The following is a 15,767-nucleotide window of genomic DNA, read 5'->3' on the forward strand; positions in this document are numbered from 1 at the left end:
TATCGGTTTTGTCGTTCTTTGGCGTATTTATGGGCTACTTGTAACAGACAAATGAAACTCCTATCTGTAATCCTTTTCGGCACAGTTTACTGCTCTCAGATGTTCTGAAAAGTTGCGTTAATTTCCACGCATGAAGCAGCAGTGGTGAAGCTGCCAATCTCATTGCGCAACGATATGACTGAGACCGACTACACACATACGCTTATGACAAATTCAAACAAATTAAACGGAATCAGACAGCTTAAGAAAAATTATAAATGAACAGAAACAAAACAGATGTAAAAACAAAAGTGCGAGTTAGTACGTACATTACACTGCGAGTACATATATGCATTAAACAAAAGTTCGCGTTCTTTTACGTTGCACTGCGAGTACATATGAGTGCAAGGATGATTTTCAAAGTTTCAGAACTTTCCGTGCAGAGGGGCTTTGTGCAATATATATCCTTCTCACTGCATCCTTGTCGGTCGTATCAAAATGCGTGGTTAGTCAGCAGCGGCTTAAATTCTACATATGAGTCCCACCAACTCTCGCCGATGTCCTAGCTTCGTCGGCATTTTCACACACCAAGACTAGCATTGATGGGGTGAGCTCAAAGCTGTGTTTCAAGCTTGCTTCAAGGGGCTTCGTAAGCGACCGACGATCTGACAGCATCGCGTCAGAAAACTTCAAGGCAAGCAACAGTCGCACTAGCTGCTGCGTTGGATATCTTGCCGATCTTGCCGGTGCGGATTCCCACTTTCTTTTTTGGAAGCTTACATCGCCCCTTGCTTCTCTTTTCGGTGCCGGCCTCATGTACGAAGGGTAGTGCGGGAAACACTAGGCACAGCATCTTACTTCTTTTCCTGTTACTCCGAAAGTCTCCCGATCCGAAAGTGCAGGCTGCAGACCATCGAGTAACTCACAGTTGGGTGTTCTGTTCTTTCTAGAAATGCTCTTTACCCGTTGTGCTTTCGGGGCTTCGTTCACTGAGAACTCATGGTAGGAGACATCCGAATCCTTCTTCCGCACGCTGAAGAATGGGCGGCAACAACATCGTATTCTTCTGTTTTAAATTTCACGAGCAAAACATCGTCGCTTGTTTAATCAGCAGGTATTGCTTACACAAATTCAGCGGCAGTTATTCTCACAGATATTGTAAAAAATACGTAACATGAAGAGCAACATGAAGAACGTAACATGAACTGACAAAAGGCGGGGATGCTCAGTGCACGGTTCGCCCGCGGATCGTCTGCTACCGTGCGACCTAGCGGGAGAGCATCGGTAGCGGGTGGATCGGTGGGTGGCGGCACCTCGCGGAATTCCGATGCAGTGGGAGAGGGCAAAGCGGGCACGCGTTGGGGTGACGCCGCAGGCATCGCATGAACGCGTCAATGTGTCCGCTTCGAGCGAGCCCTGATCAAATGCCGGCGATCAGGCACGACGCGGTACAAGCACGGCGGGGTCTGCGCTCGTCGATTGGTCACAAACCTCGCAACTGCGACTGAAACGGACGCGAGTGGTCATTTTTGAAAAAGACAAATTCGAAACTGCGCGCCTGATCTGCGCTGTTCACACCAGCTTCGGGGCGTCATTTGAGCCGAGTTTCTGTAGGCTTTGTGTTTTTTTTTCAAATGCAGAGCATTTCAGTAACTCACGATGTCACCCGCGTTGGCGTCCGTAGTCCGCGTCCGCATCGCTCCCCCTACACTATATAAATACTTGCCGGCGCCAGGTTTCGATCCCACGACTCTGCGCGCGGAACGCAAGGTGCACGGTACTCTACCAACTGAGCCACAAAGCCGACACAGAACGAAAGGTTACGAACGTGCCTTATATCCTTGACTCATTCAACCGTCGGCCAGAGGTGCGCCCTCTCCCCCGCGTCCTCCTCGCCTTCTCTCCGCTCGCAACGCCCTCTCTCGCCGCGTTCGGTTCGGGCGCACAACAGGTGGGGACGTGCGCAACACCCTTTCTCGCCGCGTTAGGTTCGCGCGCAAGAACAGGTGGGGCGCTCGCATCGCGCTCTCTCGCCGCGGTCGGTTCGCGCTTAAACCACATATGTCGTTTAAGCGTGCTGCGGTCGCTAACATCTGTGGCGTGATCGTGACGTCAGCATCACGCGTTCGCGTGGTGGCGATTTCGGCGCTATAACACTCTCTCGCGAGGGGCATTGGATTGGATTCGATTGGATTGGCTTGGATTGGCTTGGATTTGGATTGGATTGGATTAAAGTGGATTGTGTAGGATTGTGTTGCGTCATAGCCGCGCCACGTTGCGTCATAGCCGCTCCACGTTGCGTCATAGCCGCGGCAGGGGGTTCACGGCGCGTTTCACCATCGACTTCATCGACAATGTCTACGCTGGAAGACAACAATTACAACAACAACAACCAATACGTAATCCATACGACTTGCAGGCGCGCCCCCCCGCAGAAATGCTCTGCATTTGATCGTGCCCCTCGCGAGGGGGATGTTTTTTATTTTTTGGGCCGCTACAGCGTGGCTTAATATTCTTGTGATATTCGTTTTTGTTCTGTTTCTGTATGGCCCATCTTGGATGGCGTTTTTCAAATCAAATGGCGACATTTTTTTCTGTTCTCGTTTCATTGGGCTCGGTGGCGGCCAGATTATCGCGGTACTATAGTAACCCGTGTTTCAAAGTGATGTTCGTATAAACCAATACGACGAAATTTCTAAATAAATGACTATGAACCGTCACTTCAGTTGCACGAGTTCGGTAAGGTACTGGCTGTATATTTATGTGAAAACGCCAGTGGCCGAGATTTGGGAGCACGTTGAAGCTCCCGTATGGTCTAAATCATTTCGGAACCCTCCGCTACGCCGCGCATTCTAGCTCAAGTGTAGTTTCGGGGGTTAACTTCCCCCCTCCCCATTTTTTTTACTTCACCGCCAGCCTTCAGAACGCACGTAGATGGGGCTGGTAGTTTCTCCGGCAAGGATAACAGCGCGAAACGTGCAGAGGAAAATTTGGGCGGCACCTCGCAGCAAAGCTTAAGAGCCTCAGTCGCAGAAAAGGTTTCTCTCGTGTATCATATTTTTGACGCGCCTTTCACGAAGGCCAAAAAAGTCGCCTCGCCCTGGTTTACCACGGACTGAAAGGGACCCAGCAACACTTGCCATCGACTACTAGTAATGTATTTTGGGATAAAGTCTATTGTCCCAGAAATCTCCTCCCGCAAGAATTATGAAAATCCGTTCACAATTAACGAAACTACGCGCGATGAGAAATCGCGCATAATCGTTCCCTCTCAACTCGACCGCAGACAACGCGACGAAAGCTGCGCGCTCTCTCCCGGAGATGGGGGCAGCTCGCGGCGTTCTCTTCGGCGGCCTTCGATATATCACATGCCGGGTAGTTTTCTGCTTTTCTCCGCAACGCGGAGGGGCCTATTTCCGGTCTGGTGCCACAAAAAAGAAGGCATGGCTGCCTGCTCGCAAGTGCGCGCTTGGGCTGGTAGGGCGTTTTTGAAGAAATAAACGTTTGTAGTCGATAGGTCCTGTTGAAAGGGAAGTATTGAGCTCATCACTCAAACTCTGCGCGCACTCAAAACACAAAATAAACGGCAAAACTGCCCACAGGTTCAGGCATAGAAGAGGTATGTACACAGCGATGACGACGACGGAAATGGGAGAATCTAGCCGCGAAGTTGACCAGTGACAGCCGATCGGGCAGCCATGGCCTATGTGACGTCCCTTAGGCCATGCCAGGGGTTGCATAAGGAGAACAACTGAAGAGAGAGCGGTTGGTTTTTCCGCGTCTTTCACATCGATTTGCGCGCTCACCGCTTCACGTGCACGTGTAATATTTGGCTCAGGTATTCCTGGCAGTGTAATCTAAACGTCGCGCAGGTTTACTAGCACTTCTCAAAGAGTGATGCAGGGTCCCTTGAATATTGTCTTGTTTTGCACATGGCCATTTACATTATTTTCTGGCGTTTGTTTTCCAGGGAATCATGTGGGAATGGGCCGAAGAGTTCAAAGCGCTCCTGGTCTTCCCCGAGCATCGATACTACGGAAATTCGTTGCCCTTTGGAAACGACTCCTTCGGGGTAAGCACGCCGCTGTGTGATCTCAACAAAGCTCATCTTTCTTGTGTTTTATTTGCACAGCCCCAAACATTATTAACGAACAAAGCCTGCAACAAATCTGAAAAGTGAGCATTGTTAACATGATTTCTCTTTCCTAGGCCTGGCCGGGCGCATAATACCTAAGAAAGGAAGAAGCACAAATGAAAGCGCATTTAGGTGTGTTTGTATAATTTGGCTACAGGCGCCTTCAGTGTGAGGATGTGAAAGAATTACATTTTATTGCAAGTTATGCGATTTGCTTTGTCTAATGGTTGGCATTTCGAGGTTATGTCAAATTCTTGTGCGACAATATCTTCGCCATCAGAGCGATATGTATCTGGCGTGTAATCTCGGCATCGTAAGGGTTACGCTGGTGTCGGCTACAGCGAACGCCTGCCTCTTCGCTCGTCGTGCAGCGTAGATTTTTCGATGGCCCCGCCTCAAAACTCTCCGGCGCTCTTGAGGAGGCAAAGCGAGCCAGTAACTCATGTGTGGCGGACCTCCCGCTAGGGGGCCGCAAGATGCGAAAGCCCCTTGCATCAGCTCCAGGTTTCGCTCCCACTCACGCTGGCTAACCACTACCCAGGCCATCGAGAGTGGTACCACGGTAATCAGCAAGTCACGATGGTCATCACGAAGTCATCGAGCCAAAAGGAGGTTAGATCGGAGAGCCCGCCGCCGCAGCTGCTGCGCTGGGGAGTTAGGCCTCACGCTAGGCCTAACAGAACACGCCATGTGCTCCACGACGACACCAATGGATACTACGTCATCACCGGAAGGATAATCAACCTCCGGAATACAAATTGGAACCCACGAAGGTACTACAAGCATCGAAGTCGAAGGAGAAGACTTCGATCCCTCGGACACAGCCGGTTGGATTACCACCGTGCAACGTGGGACACAACAAGCCAACTCAACCACTGGTGAGTCCTCAATCAATGCGCGTCAATCAAGACCACGAGAGAGAGTCACTTGTGCCAAGAAGGTAGCCAATGCACTCACCAAGGCAGCCCGTATGCCACCAGTTATGCCGCGGGAGGATATCAAGGTCATTGTTCGGCCACGCAGTGGACTTAACCTAGCAAGGACAGAGGTCACGACAACGATGGCTGCCATTTTGGCGTCATCTGGGATACCAAGACAGGAAGCAAGTGCTGATACCGTATGCACTAATAATGCCCCGAATGTTATCGTGATTATAGCAGCCCAGCTCACCAACGGGCAGTGCAATACCTAAGGATGAAGAGCCTACTGATTGGAGACAAAACCCATGAAATATGCACGTATCAGGCCACGCAGGAAGATACGGTGAAAGGAGTGATTAGAGTGGCTATTGAAGACACCCAGAGGGATATAAATGCCAATGTTGTCAATTAATCCAATCCATTTGCACTGCAGGCTCACAGAATTGGTACTACAACTACAGTCAGTGCTTTTCGAAGGACATAGGCTACTGAACTTGTTAAATACGGCCCCTTGCTGCTCAGATGAAGCCTATATCGAAAACATTTTGATGACTGCCGGCAATGCAGAAAAATAGGCCATAGAAGCGATGTATGTTCATTTCCAGACACAAAAGTTTGCATAGCCTGCGGTTTAGTGAACCCTAACGCTGAGCATGCCGGCCATTGCCAAACCAAGTGAAAGTTGTGTGGTGAAAGTCACATGACCGTGGCTAAATAATGCACCAAGAAATTCAAAATTCCTTACGTCGTTAAAAAAAGACATTGGGCCCGCAAGCTATCGGACGGTCAACAGCTGCGTCAACAACAGCTGCACGAATTCAGCGAACTTGACGCAACAAGCTTCCCGCCTCTGAGACAGCAGTCAACTGAAAAGAACAGTAGGAGTAGATCTACAACCAGAAGTACAATTGGGCAGCCCTTTCAAACATGAGAAACAGTAGCCTGGGCAGACACCCTTGAAACCCCACCAAATACAATGGCACCAAAAAGTTCCGACGAATCAGCCGTTCTTAAAGCCCTTAGAGCAGAAAATGAACAATTGAAGCAGAGAATCGCAAATCTCGAAATGACAAACAGATCAATTAACGAAAAGTTGGATAGACTCCTGACGCGTCAAACCCGCGAACAGCAAGCGCCACCTGCCCCAGGTCCTGTTCCAGAGCAGGCGTGCATGACTCGACTGAAACAGAGCCAACCAGCAAGCGCAGGGCTGTTGACCCAGCTCCATCGAATGCTGCTATGTCTACCCAAGACCGTAAGCTACGACTCCGGCAGGATAAGCCAGAGGAACGACAGGCAAATATGGAAGATCGGCTCGATGAAGTCATCAAGACCACAAACGAAAGGCACCAACGAGTACAAAGTATCCTCGTCCAAATTCAAACACAGCTGGCCACAATTACGGAAAGACTGAACACCAACGCACAGGCAGCAGAACAGCACATAGCCCCGGGACCGCCGCCAGTATCGGTCATCCAACAACCACAGCCACTACCCATCCCCTACCAGTCATGGCCGCCCCAGTAAAAGATCTCCTCATATGGCAATGAAATTGTAACGGGTATCAAAATAAGAAAGCAATCATACAGCAGCATCTTAAGAACATTAGTCGCAACCAGGACGTTATCAGGGTCCAAGAAACACTCAGCGTGACCCCCCCAAAGCTCTCTGGCTACCGCACGTATGCAAGCCCGCCAAGCGCCCGTGCAGACGCCAAGGCAGCCGGACGTGTGGTCTGCATTTTCATACGCAAAGGGATCACCTATATAGAACACGACTTAATCGGAAGAAGTGCCATTGAACACTGCGCAGTAGAAATTGTCATCGGAAAGAATCGAATGGCCAACACCTTTCTCGTCACCTTATACAGTAACCCTGCACATCGCCAGCAACGTTTCAGAGCGCTTCTGTACAAGGCATCGCGATTGACCCACGATAACACACTGATAGTCGGTGGAGATTTTAACGCTCCACACCAGGACTGGGGCTACCCGGCATCGACCACCAAATGCCGCTTCTTGATGGAGGAAGGAACGGAAGCCGGTATGCACCTGATCACAAACCCCACTGACCCAACGCGTTGTGGCACATCTGTAACAAGGGACATGACCACGGACCTCACTTTCGTCAAGAACAACGCACAGCACATCCAATGGAGAAACACTCACGAAGACTTTGGGAGTGACCACTGCGTGCTCGAAATCGTCGTCCCCCTTCCTGAAAAGACGCCAGCACTTCGAAAGCACAAGATCACGGACTGGGTCGCATTCCGCAAATCCCTACCCCAAGAGCGCATGGAAATCGCCGATATTGAGTGTTGGGTGAAAGCGGTCGTCCAAACGACCTCGGACATAACCAAGGAAATAGAGACTGTCGACAACATCACACAGATGGACAGCCGCCTGGCCGATCTTCTTGAGGCCAAGAAGTCTATATAGGCCCGCTGGAAGACGCAGCGTACGAACCGTCGACTCCGCAAGAAGGTGGCAATCCTTAATAGACAAATAGAAGCCCATTATAAGGTACTATGCACCCAGCAGTGGCACGAAGTCTGCAATGCAGCCGACGGGCAGCTCCACATGAGCAAGACTTGGAACCTACTTAGACACCTCCTGGACGAAACCCGGACAAAGAGTCACAATCACAACACGCTCAATCGAATCCTGCACAGAGCCGTGGTAGAAATGGGAGAAAGTGAAGTGGAACGCCGGCTGGACGAAAAGTACCTGCCGACAACACCTACAGACAATCACCAGGAATACGCTGGAAATGTCAACGAGGACTTAGCGATACAGAGTTCTGGGAAGTTCGAGCGGCCTTAGAGAAACCCAACTGTAAATCAGCAACGGGACCTGACCGGTTCACTAACAAGGCACTCAAGAATCTCAACGACCCTGCGATCGAGGCACTCACGAGGTATTACAACAAGTGCTGGCGCGAAGGCTGTCTCCAAAGACAATGGAAGACTGCTCGCGCTATCGTAATACCGAAACCTGGGAAAACCGCCTAGCATCGAAAATCTCCAGCCCATCTCTCTGACCTCATGCGTGGGTCTTGGAACATGTATTGCTGAATCGTTGGCAACGCTACTTGGAAGACAACGCACTCTATCCCAACACTTTTGAGGGCTTTCGAGAAAAGCTGAGTACCCAGGACGCAATGCTGCTCCTCAAGCACGAAATAGTGGATAACTCCTACACCAGAGACAATAGAGCAATACTAGGTCTTGACCTACAAAGTGCATTTGACAACGTTCGACACTCTACAATCCTTCACCAGGTGTCCCACCTGAACATGGGAAAACGCACATACAATTATATCAGAGACTTCTTCACTGAGCGCTGCACTCAGATCTGCGCGGGTCATCTAGAACTACCCGCAAAGCGACTGGGCAGCGTGGGGACCCCGCAGGTGTGTGTCATCTCCCCGCTGCTCTTTAAGCTGGTCATGATTGGCGTCGCTAACCGCTTCGAACAAGTGGAGGGTGTTCGGCACACCATGTATGCCGACGATGTCACTCTCTGGGTCTCGGGAGGCAGCGACGGTCACATTGAAGACACGCTACAGAAAGCGGTCGATACAATAGAGGAACAACCGGAGGGGTCGGGCCTTGTCTGCTTCCCGGCTAAATCAGAACTCCTGATCATACCGCCAGAGGGTCGGGGAAAGAAAGACTATGCCAATAACATCCAGGTGCTCACAAAGGAGGGGCAAAAAATCTCAGAGGTCTCAAAAATCAGAGTTCCGGGGCTCCTACTGGAGCGCGGCTGCGGTAACGGTGCCACGGTCACCAAAATCACATCAAAGGCAATATCTGCATCCCACCTAATCCGACGCGTTTCAAACAGGAAAACAGGCATGAAGGAGAAACGTTTGCTGCGACTTATACACTCCTTTGCCATCAGTCACATAGCCTACGTAGCCGCGTTCCACAATTGGAGACGGCAAGAACAGAACCGACTCAATGCAGCAATCCGCAAAATATACAAGCTCGCATTACAGGCCTCCTCCAGAGTGCCAGCACTGAACGGCTTCTCGCCCTAGGAGTACACAACACTCTGGAGGAAATTGCGGAGGCACAATGAACTGCACAGCTAGAGAGGCTATCAGCAACACGAACTGGTCGATACATTCTCCATCGACTGAACCTCGCACCCATGAGAGAAAGAGAGACAACTAAGAACAAGATATCGGAGGACATACGCCAACACTTGGTGGTGCCCCCGCTACCGCGAAATATGCATCCAGAGCACAACCGGGAAAGGAAGTTGGCCAGGGCAAAAGCTCTGATCGACCTTCACGCCAACGACAACGGGGCTGTATATGTAGATGCGGCCCAGTATCAGCAGAGAAACACCTACGCAGCCACGGGGATCGCGGCAACGACGGGCAACGTAAAGAGCGAAGCAGCCATCCAGGCTCCAAGTGCAACGCGAGCAGAAGAGATGGCTATCGCCCTGGCCATCACAAAGGCGAAAGCTTTAAGTGCGCCATTCTGCGAAAAAGGGTCGTTGTCGTTGTTCGGTATAGAAAAGGGCCGCCGCTGTAAAGAGTAAATAAATAAAAAACAGTTGGCTTCTGATGGTATTTCAACCCGGGCCTGCAGCGCCGGAGAAAAGCGCGTTACCAACCGCGCAATCTCCTTTTTTTTTCTTTATTTCCAGACAAACACCGCTGTTGCAAACATAATACACAACAACAAAACAAACCCATTACACTAAGACATAAAATCACTGTTCCACTCTAGGGTACAGTGCTGACTACTAAAATATTTTCATTTTTGTTAACTCCTCCGTTGGTGACAACCAGTCTGCAACACATTGGCGTGCCTTTTGAACTTCAGGAAAAGAGAATATGGCCTCTCGGAAATACTCATTTACTGGCCGCGCATCAATGTCCGAGTGGCGGACTGCCATTCGGCATCTCCATATACTGTGCAGACCTAGTAACATTACTAGATCTAGAGGGACGCCATCATCATCAGGTTCAACGGACAAATACCGAATACCATGGGCATCGATTGGCAGATCTTTTTTCAGCGTACGTTGCAGCACATCCCAGAAGAAGACCCCGTCCCAACAGTCAATGAAAACATGTTCAATGGTTTCCGGTTTGTTGCATAACCAACACTGTTCACCCCATGGCATAAACAGGCCTTTTTCTTGCATCCATGTTTTCACAAGGAGTGTCCCGGTGTGTAGTTGAAAGAAAAATGTTTTACATCCCGGTGCAACTGGCATTCTTTTAACCCGTTTTAACACATCTCGACCCGTGCCAGCCGAGCGAGCAATTCTGTACATAGGAACGGGAAAAAGTGTCGCAGAGATCGTTATACAGTCTCTTCCTAGTCACTGCGCTCAAATACTCTAACGAAAACCGTGCGCATAGAAAACGTAACGAGTCCACAACTTCTTTTAGATAGCCACGGATACCACCTGGCATACACAATGTCCTAACGGACAACTCAGGCAAAACCCTGCCTAATCTCATTTGGCAAACGGTGCGCAAAAACGGATCCTTTACATCCCTCCAAAACAGAAAGCGGTTTGCCAACTGACGTAAAAAGAGATGCGTTAAACCTGACCCCCCTTCCCGTACACGTCGAAAGAGATTTGTACGACTCGTCCTCTCCCAGGTTGATCCCCAAAAAAAAACTGCGAAAACACGATGTAACTTTTGGACGTTTGTCCGTGAACAGTGGAGTACCTGTAACACATACCAAAGTTTGCTCGCCATAAAAAGGTTGCAAATCGTTGTGCGAGCGAAAATGGATAAATTCGCGCCCTTCCACTTCTCTGCCTTTTCCTTAAGCTCTACGGCTTGTCTCCTCCAGTAAGGGTCACTGTCAGAATAATACTCTAGGGGAACACCAAGGTACTTCACCGCTGTCGTCATCCACTACATTTTGAAATACCACCGGTGTTGAACTCCACTCTCCGTGCCAGATGCCCAGGCACTTGTCCCAGTTTACAGCACATCCACTAACATAACAAAACCATTTAACTGTATTAATGAACCTAGCAATGCTTTGTTGATCTACGCAAAATACAGCGATATCGTCCACGTATGCTAAAACTTTAATTTCAGCTACATGAAGTTGAAATCCCTTGACAGTGTCGTTTTTTATTATGCTGAAACATAATGATTCAATATATATGCAAAAGAGGAGGGGGGAAAGAGGACACCCCTGCCTCACAGACCTCTGCACTTCTATACGCCTTCCAACCGCTTTGTTAACGATAAGTCTAGTTGTACAGTTGTTATAAGCCATGAGCACACCCTCTATAATAACTGATCCGATGTTACTATGTTACAAAACCGCCATAAGTCCATCGTGGGGCACACGATCAAACGCCTTTTCTAGGTCTACCTGTAGCATTGCGACGCCTGTATGCGTCACGTCGCAAATCTCAAGCACACTCCGTGCCTTGTGTATATTCGTAAAAATTGACCTGCCTTTAATACCACATGTTTGATGCGGCCCCACTAAGATGCTAATTACGGCCTGCAATCTTCTAGCCAATATTTTCATGAGTATTTTATAATCAACGTTTGTTAAGCTTATGGGCCGGTACGATGTGACTTGGCGGAGTTTGACCATATCCTCTGTTTTGGGAATTAAGATCGTGTGGCAAGCCGAAAACGATGCTGGAAGCGTTTCTAACATATACGCTTCTTCAAACACAGCAGTTAACACAGGGGATATGTCATGTTTAAAAGCCTTATAAAAAGTAGCACTCAGGCCATCTGGGCCTGGTGACTTTCCCAGGTTTAAGTTGTCAATAGCTTCCTTAACCTCCTCGACGGTGATAGGGGATTCCATAAGTGACTTTGCTTCATCATCAATTTTTGGCAGGAGTGACACAAATTCACTTTCAAACTTTGTCAGTTCAATAGGGCTTCGAGAAAACAAGGTCCTATAGTGTTCAAAAACGCAGGATGGTTGGCTCCGTGCGAGCTGTGTTAACGGCCGACGCCGGCCGTGGTGAACCGTATTCTTCGTTGCCAAAGGATTACCGTGTTGTTCTGCCCCCCCCCCCCCCCTGCCCACTGGAGAAGCGATGAACCGCGTGGTCGTTCTGCATTGCGACGTCGGCGGTCGACCGTATAGAATTGACGACTTCAGAGAACCGTTGAGAGACGCCGATGTTATAAAGGAAGTTGGTGGCATAGGAGCGTTCCAGATGTCTCACGTATGGCTCGTTAATTATCGGACGCACGACGCGAATAAAAAACTGCTGGAACGTGGGCCGCTCAAAGTGAAAGGACGCCCCTGCCTCGTCGTTGACCCAGTAAGGCACGAACTCCGGGTGAAGCTGCATTGGGTCGCCTTCAGCGTGACCAACGAGACCATACGCAAGGTATTCTCCGAGTACGGCGACGTGAAGGAGGTGACGAGTGATAAGTGGCGTGTCGAGGACTTTGAGAACTCCGAGTCGACAACACGGATTGTGCGCCTCGTTTTGCACGAAGGTGTCACTCCAGACCGGTTGCCTCATCAGCTGCGGTTGGGCCCCGGTACTGTGCTCGTCGCGGTGCCTGGACGAGCCCCAATGTGCCTCAGGTGTCAGAGGGCTGGTCATATTCGTCGAGAATGCCGGGTCCCCAGGTGCTCTGAAAGTCACGCCTTCGGGTACGAGCAGGCAGACTGCACCCGCTCGTACGCCCGGGCTGTGGGTCGAGGTTTGGAGGGAGACAATAGTGACCTCGTTCTGGACGAAGAAGAAGCCGAAGGTGCAGCGGCGCCCGCAACGCCTGAACCCCCGAACGCTAACCTCGAGAAGGCAACGGGCAAGGCCACTTCGGGAAAGGAACCGAGCAAGACAGTGACGACGCAGGGAAGCATCGGGCCAGCAGCCGACTCTTCTCTGGAGGCGGACGTTGGCGATTCAGAAGGGGACAGCCTTGAGAAGGCAACGGGCAAGGCCACTACGGAAATGGACGCGAGCAAGACAGTGAAGACGCAGGGGAACATCGGGCCAGCAGCTGACTCTTCTCGGGAGGCGGACGCCGCCGCTGAAGAAGCAGACAGCGTTGAAACTACCGGAGCTGAGAGCGCAATAATGGACTTCGAGGTGCAGCCAAACAAGCGCCGTCATGAAGATGGCCCAGAGGCTGGGGAGGAACCCAACCAGCGAAAGCCAGAGGCGCCGTGGCAGGCCGTACGGGGAAAAAAGAATCATCGAGCAGCAGCCAAGCCAGGAGGGTTGTCACCTGGAAAAGGCGGCACTAAGATTACGTGAACACGTGTAGGCCAACGCACATCATACGGCGTGAGATTAAGGTAAGCGCCATGCGCTCGGTCTGCTTCCCCTAAATGTTGTCCTTACATAAGCCATTTCGATTAGCTACCCTCAATGCACGAGGACTCTCAGCTAAGAGGAGACAAAATCAACTGTACCGCATTGTAACGGAGAAAGATCTTGACATCATCGCCATTCAGGAAACGAAAGTCGAAAGTGAGGACCAGACCGACGTTATGGTGCGGCCTTTTACAATGCGCTACTATGTATGTGTTAGCCACGCTGTTGGACTGTCGGCAGGCTGTGTTCTTCTGATACGCAAGTCGTTAGAGGTGGTGATTGGAGAGAGAGAGAGAGAGCAACTTTATTTAGTCACCTGCAGAGCGGTTTCGGACGACCCTTTCACGAGAGGTTCATCCTAGCCGTGACGCGGCCTGGACGTCGTCCCGGCTTGACCCTAGGACCTGCGCCCTTGCTTCCCCGCTCGGGTCGGAGAGAGCCACCACTCCCCCTCCCCTCTGTGGGGTCGCTCGGTCGCTGCAAACCTAGGGCCGCCGAGACCTGCTGGACTGCCTGGAGTTGCACGTCGTAGTCATAAGTCCACTTCGCCGCCTCTAAGGGTGGTGGAAGCGTCGTTTCTTCTGCTGCCTTCGTCGCGCTGATTCTGCAGTCCCACATGATATGGGTCAGCGTGGCCCGCTCACACTCACAGAGTTTGCACACATCACTGTCGTACACCATTGGGCACATGTACTTTGCGAGCACCGGGGTGATCACGGAGTCCGTCTGTAATTGTCTGTATAATACGGCCTCCTCCCGAGTCAACCTCGGGTGGGGAGGCGGCATCGTTCGTCGACACAGTCTGTACCACCGCACAACGTCGTTGTAGCTGGTCATCGTATCCTTGGTTCCGTCGTAATCTTCGGCGCCTGCGTCCACGTCCTCCGAGGCGGCCTGGGCGCTGTTCGTCGCGCGGCGTGCAAGTCCTCGCGCGACGGCGTTGGCCGTCTCGTTGTGGTTCGCGTTGCCCACCTGGCCCGCCACGGTTCTACCCATGTGGGCCGGGAACCACTTGAGCACCACACTGCCTCTACTGAAGCAGCCGTTGGCTTCGGCCTTCCGCAGAATGCGCGCGGCCTCACCGCACACACTGTTCTTGGCATAGTTGCGGATCGCCGTTTTCGAGTCGCAAAGGACCGTCGTGCACCCGGGGTCTGCTAGGGCGAGTGCCACCGCTACCTCCTCGGCCTGATGTGTTTTCTTGGCGTGAACGCTCGCCGCCATCTTCGTGTCTCCCGTCATGGCTGTCACCACCACCGCCGCGTAGACGTCTTCTTCATCTTGGTGTCTCGCAGCATCCACATACACTGCCCCGTTGTCGCTTCCGTGTAGGTCTACCAGGGCCTTGGCCCGAGCGGTCCTTCGCTCCTTGTTATGTTCTGGGTTCATATTGCGAGGGATAGGACAGACGACGAGCCGTGCCCGCGTTCCCTCGGGCAGCGGTTCCCCTGCTGGTTGTCCTCCCTCCTTGGGCACGTACCCCAGGCGTCGGAGGATGTACCGTCCCGTTCTGGTGCCCGACAGGCGCTCAAACTGCGCCGTCTTCTGTGCTTCCGCGATTTCGTCGAGGGTGTTGTGCACCCCCAACGCCGCGAGTTTGTCAGTGTTCGTACTTCTGATGAGGCCGAGAGCCGTCTTGTACGCCTTACGTATTGTCGCCTCGATCTTGGCTTTCTCGCACGCCCTCCAGTTGTGAAACGCGGCGACGTACGCGACGTGGCTTATGACGAAGGACTGTACAAGCCTCATCAGGTTCTCCTCCTTCATGCCTCCCCTTCTGTTGGAGACTCGGCGGACAAGGCGCATGGCCGCGTCGGCTTTCGTGGTCAGCTTGGTTACTGTGGCGCCGTTGACCCTCGTTCGTTCGAGAAGCATGCCCAGCACCCTGATTTGGTCGACCTCCGGGATGACCTGTCTGTTTGCCGTGTGTAAGACGATGCTTGACCGGTCGTCTCTTTTGCGTTTCCTAACGCCCTTCGGTGGGAGTATCAGCAACTGCGACTTGGTCGGAGAGCAGACGAGGCCCGATCCGTCGAGCTGTTCTTCGATTGCGTCTATAGCTTCTTGCAAAGTGGTCTCGATATGTCCGTCGCTGCCTCCCGGGACCCACAGCGTGACGTCGTCGGCGTAGATGGTGTGGCGGACGGCCGCCACCCTTTCCAACCGATTTGCCACGCCGATTATCACCAGGTTGAACAGCAGCGGGGAAATGACTGAACCCTGCGGCGTGCCGACGCTGCCAAGCTTCTTTTCGGGCAGCTGCAGGTCTCCCGCGCAGATCTTGGTCGTTCTGTTCGTCAAAAAGTCCCTGATGTAGTAGTACGTCCGCCCTCCCATGTTGAGTTTAGAGACTTGTCCTAGGATTGCCGAGTGTCGGACCTTGTCGAACGCACTCTGCAGATCCAGGCCAAGCACTGCTCTATTGTCTCT

At 51.6% G+C, this 15,767-nt stretch overlaps 1 protein-coding gene and 1 pseudogene across 1 annotated transcript in view; both read left to right on the top strand.

Annotated features, from left to right (window-relative positions):
* LOC144164796 (lysosomal Pro-X carboxypeptidase-like) overlaps positions 1-15,767 on the top strand; it is a 155,288-nt gene that overhangs the window by 14,986 nt on the left and 124,535 nt on the right. Inside the window, exon 3 of the mRNA XM_077695064.1 lies at positions 3,950-4,051. Coding sequence (XP_077551190.1) covers positions 3,950-4,051 — 102 coding nt within the window. The remainder of the gene's footprint in view (positions 1-3,949; positions 4,052-15,767) is intronic.
* Positions 11,974-13,277, top strand: LOC144165318 (uncharacterized; annotated as a pseudogene).

This window comes from Haemaphysalis longicornis, unplaced genomic scaffold, assembly GCF_048455015.1.
Source record: "Haemaphysalis longicornis isolate Haplotype H1 unplaced genomic scaffold, Haemaphysalis longicornis Haplotype H1 scaffold_14, whole genome shotgun sequence".
In the NCBI taxonomy this organism is placed as follows: Eukaryota; Metazoa; Arthropoda; class Arachnida; order Ixodida; family Ixodidae; genus Haemaphysalis; species Haemaphysalis longicornis.